This window comes from Apis dorsata, unplaced genomic scaffold, assembly GCF_000469605.1.
Source record: "Apis dorsata unplaced genomic scaffold, Apis dorsata 1.3 scaffold_92, whole genome shotgun sequence".
NCBI lineage: Eukaryota > Metazoa > Arthropoda > Insecta > Hymenoptera > Apidae > Apis > Apis dorsata.
In genome coordinates, this window is record NW_006263390.1 from 166767 (window position 1) to 171174 (window position 4408).

At 53.2% G+C, this 4408-nt stretch overlaps 1 protein-coding gene across 1 annotated transcript in view; it reads left to right on the forward strand.

The window, feature by feature from the left end:
- The window catches only part of LOC102674203 (protein dachsous-like), a 160099-nt gene that overhangs the window by 154986 nt on the left and 705 nt on the right, over positions 1-4408 (forward strand). Inside the window, exons 6-7 of the mRNA XM_031508581.1 lie at positions 3801-3964; positions 4052-4408. The exon at positions 4052-4408 is cut by the window's right edge and continues 163 nt beyond it. Of these exons, the coding sequence (XP_031364441.1) occupies positions 3801-3964; positions 4052-4408 (521 nt within the window). The remainder of the gene's footprint in view (positions 1-3800; positions 3965-4051) is intronic.

Here is a 4408-nt window from a genome sequence, read left to right on the forward strand (position 1 = left end):
GAAACGAGACCCCCGTCAACGACAACATACCTTTACCACGGTATCGTTTCTTCACCGCATTCGTCGCGTTGCTCGACGCTACCACGGCTCACGGCTAATCATCATTATTTAATTACGAGGTCGTTTTTCGTTGGAGACGGAGACGGAGTGTCGGCTGTTCGTGGAGGTATCGGCCGGTGCTTCCGAACGACCACGATTTTCGTAAATCCGTTTTACGAGGCTGCCTGCTCCACTGATCGGAATTCGGGACACGTGTAACACGGGACGAGTTTTCTTTTCGGACGATTTTACGATTTCGAAGCGGTGGGTGGAACGAGAGGATGATGGATCGGGGATCGAAGCGTCTCCTCTCTAATTAAACGAACGGCGGGGATTCGATACGTTTTTGCCGTTTGTGTCGTCGAGCTATCTCGTCGATCGTGGTCGTCGAGCCTGTTACCGCGCCTAAACCTCGTCCAATTAAAAATCCACCAATTTATGCAAACGATCGGCCTTTTACCGGCGGCCAGATTCCGAAATGGACTCGAAAAGCGCGAAACTAAGAGATATCCTGTACGGAACGAAACGAGGAGGATTCCGTTCTCGGATTTCGTTTTCGCGAAGGGAAAAATGAGAGGACGAGGTGACGACGTAGAGACAGGGTCGAAGGGCTATCGCAGGGAACGCTCGAGAGGGATGGCCCGTTACGAGGTAATTAGCAAAATAAGAGAAACTTTGTGTGAGGTATACAGCAGCTCGGCGTATAGCAGGAGCGGTGTAGAGAGAAACTCGTGCTTCCTTATACGGCGTGATCGAATCGTCGGCCCCCGGTAATTTATCGCGAGTTTTCTTTACCCGGAACGTTCCTCCACCTTGTGAAACTCGGTACACCGGTTTTTTCCCCTTTTTCCACCTCTCGGTTTCTTCTTTCCCTTCTTTTCCGACCAATCGAGGAGCAATTAAACGCGATCGATATCCATCCCCTCCCCTCCGCGTTTATACGTTTTTCCATCCCCGCGTTATAATCGTCCCGTCGTCGAAAATGGTATAACCGCTCGCGATCCGATTATAAACGAGCGACCAAGGCCAACGCGTTCCTCCGCTAATTACCGTTTCTAATTAACGAAAAGCTTCTTGCCGCCATCGTTTTTTCTCCTATAAATAGCGGGCGCGTTCCCAAAAGTTTCGCGAGTTTCGAGAATCAGCCCGTGGAATTTTCGAGATGGAAAAAGAGGAGGTTGAAAATTGAAGTGAGGGCCCCTTCTTCTTCTTCTTCTTTCCTGCCACGTATTACCGTTTCGCACGCGATCGTCAAGCCTCGAACAACGTTTGCCTTCGCCTCTCTTTCTCTCTCTCTCCACCATTATCGTTCGATATCGGTTCAACTCCTCGTTTAAGTACGAGGGTGGATTGGTTCGATGAAAAGAAGAAAGAGAAAGAACGCGAGAGAGAACGAGGTGTGGTAGAGGAAAGTCGGATTATTCGTTGTTACGTTAGCTTTCGGGAGAAGACGCGAGAAAGGGCGAGAATCAATAACGGGGAGAGCGCGTTGCGGGTCGGGCCGGGACAAAAACTCGCTCTCGATTCGATCCACGATCCGAGTTCGAAGGAAAGGGACGGAGAAGAGACGTNNAGGGCCACGTGAGAGGTGGAAGGGACCGGGCTGGGCCGGCGATCTCTGCGAATTAATCAAATACGCGGGCGATTTGTCTTCGTTACACCCACGTGGACACCCCGGAGGGACGCCTGTGCAACCGGGGTGACGAAGCCCCTTTCGACTCGGCACCGCGGGTGAAAAACCCGTTCGTCGGGGGACTCGTTCCATTTCGATTCCTTCTTGCGATACCGATCTCGGGGGCGGGGAAGGGGATGGAGCGGGTGGCGTCGGATTCGCGGAAAATGTCGGTTCCACGATCCGCTCCAACGATCGGCCCCCTTCCGAACGGAACGGCGATTATTAAACGGAGCCGTGGGGGTGGTGGTGGTGGTGGTCGGGGTCGGTTTCCTTTCGGACACGCGGCCGATTCGCCCGTATCGTAATTATATACGGAGATAGTGGTACGGTGGATCCTCCTCTCGCGGCGAGGCTCGGAGGGAAAAAGCTCACGCGGACGTTTAATAACACGGGTACGGGAATGCCGAATGGGTGTAGTAGAGGTAGCCGCGATGCGTCCGTGTCCCGTACCTGCATCCTCGTCCTTTCTACCTCGCCTTCGTGTACGCGTTCTCTCTTTCACCCTTCGCTTTCACCGATACGCTGCTACTTTACAATTACACTTTACGATGCGCAATTTCGTACAAACTCGCTTACATTTGCGCGCGCGCGATATTCTTCGAATGCAGGCGTGCACGTACGCGAGCCACATTTACATGCGGCGGGGACGAGTTTTGCAGCAATTTTAATAACACGGCTATCGAGTGGCGGTAAGCACGAGTTTCGCTCGCGCACCCCTCCTCCCCGTACTTTTTCTCCCGATCGATATCGATCCGTGGCCTCGTCGCACGCCACTTCTCCGTCTCTCGCTTACGATTACGAGAGAATTGACTTTCTTCTCTCTTTCTTTCTTTCTTTTTTTTTTTTAATCCATCGAGCCCTCGTCGAGAAATTTTTTTTTAATCTGGATGGAGAGGATCCCCGCGGATTTATCGGGAGGATGCAACAGAGGGGATTATTAGAAAGGGAGCGAAATGTGGAATGGCTATATAAATAGGGATCCATAAATTATGCCATCCACGTACCGCGACCGAGTACCGTCTTTAAGGCCAATGTCGTTCCACTCGTCGTCTCGCCTCGCCTCGACTCGACGGTCATGGCGGGGGCTTACTACTCGGCCCGATCTTACCGTGGAAATGGAAGAGCTACCTTCCACGTAAACCGACGGAGGCGGTGCTTATTCCTTGTCCCCGTCCACCAGGTTTTTCCCCGGCGTCCGCGGGATAGGAAAAACTCGATCGGTTCCATGGGAGAGACGATCGCGACGCGGTAGATCGCAGGCGTTTGGACGAAACGTCCAGAAGGGATCCGGACTCCCGTTTTGGATCGAAGTGCGATCGATCGAACCGAGCAATTATCGACGAGCGTCTGGCCGGGGAAAAAACGAGGAGGAAGAGAAAAAAGGAAAACCTTGGAAACTCGTGCGTCGGACGAGTTCCAAGTCCCGCCTCGGACGGGTTTGATATACAACGGGGGAAAAAATCGAGTATCGACCTCGACTGAAATGTCACGAAAGATATCGGCGAGACAAAGGCTGTAACGGTTCTTTGGACGGGGCGGGCGATCTAGAAGTCGAACGCGAGAACAATACCACGTGGGATCCCGCGTGGCGGCGGAACATCCCTATAGCTGCTGGAATGTGGGCGGACGGGAAAGAACTCTCTCTCTCTCTCTCTCTCTCTCTCTCTCGTTCGTGGGCTAACGATTTCCCCGTTAATCGATTTCACGCGTCTACTCGATTCACCCCGGGTGTCGCTTCGTTTGCACGCGACGCGCGTTTAAATTCGATCGAGGGGATGTTGGCCGATCCAGCCAAGATTCTCGCAGAAAGGAACGAAACGTGAGAACAAGTTATAATTAACGAGCAACTTATACGAATACCTCTTCGTCATTTTTGCGCTTTCAGCCTTCCCCCCCTCTCTCTCTCTCTTTCTCTTTCTCTTCCGTTCTTTTTAAAGGAACACTCTCGGTCGAGGAAAAAAGATTAATTCCATCGAAAGATTTGAACTCGCTCCCTCGAAACGATCATTATTTAAAAGAAAAGTACTTAAGAGAAAAAGCCACTTTGTAGCCACGTTTAACAATATAATAATAACTGTGTTCGCAGGTGAGCGGCCAACCAGATTTTATTTGGCGAAGGAAGAACCGGATCTAAGTATGGACCCCGTCACGGGTATGATTCGAATTCGCGTCCCGTTGGACCGAGAAACTCGGGACAAGTACGTTCTGAGCGTGGAGGCGCGAAACGGAGTTTCCACGGGCTACTGTCAGGTGAGCCGGAGCGGGGGCCGAACGAGAGCCTCCCCTGTGTGAGAAAGTATCGCGAATATTGATTTTTGGGGGGGGGGGGACGCACAGGTGGAGCTGAACGTGGAGGACGGGAACGACAACGGGCCGACGTTCCCGACGAGCAGCGTCCGAATTTCCGTGGCGGAGTCGCACCCCCTTCACGCGCCCCTGTACGTGGCGCACGCGACCGACCCCGACATCGTCCCGTCCCACCCGATCCGCTACGCGCTCGGCCAGAACAGCAACGACCTGTTCGGGATAGACGCCCGCTCCGGGGAGCTCTATCTGTCAAGGAGATTGGATTACGAGACGCAGCAACGGCACGGCCTTCTGATAAGGGCGTTGGACGGTGGCGGCCTCTCCGCGAACCTGAGCCTGAGCGTCGAGGTGCAGGACGTGAATGACAACCCCCCAGTGTTCGAGAGG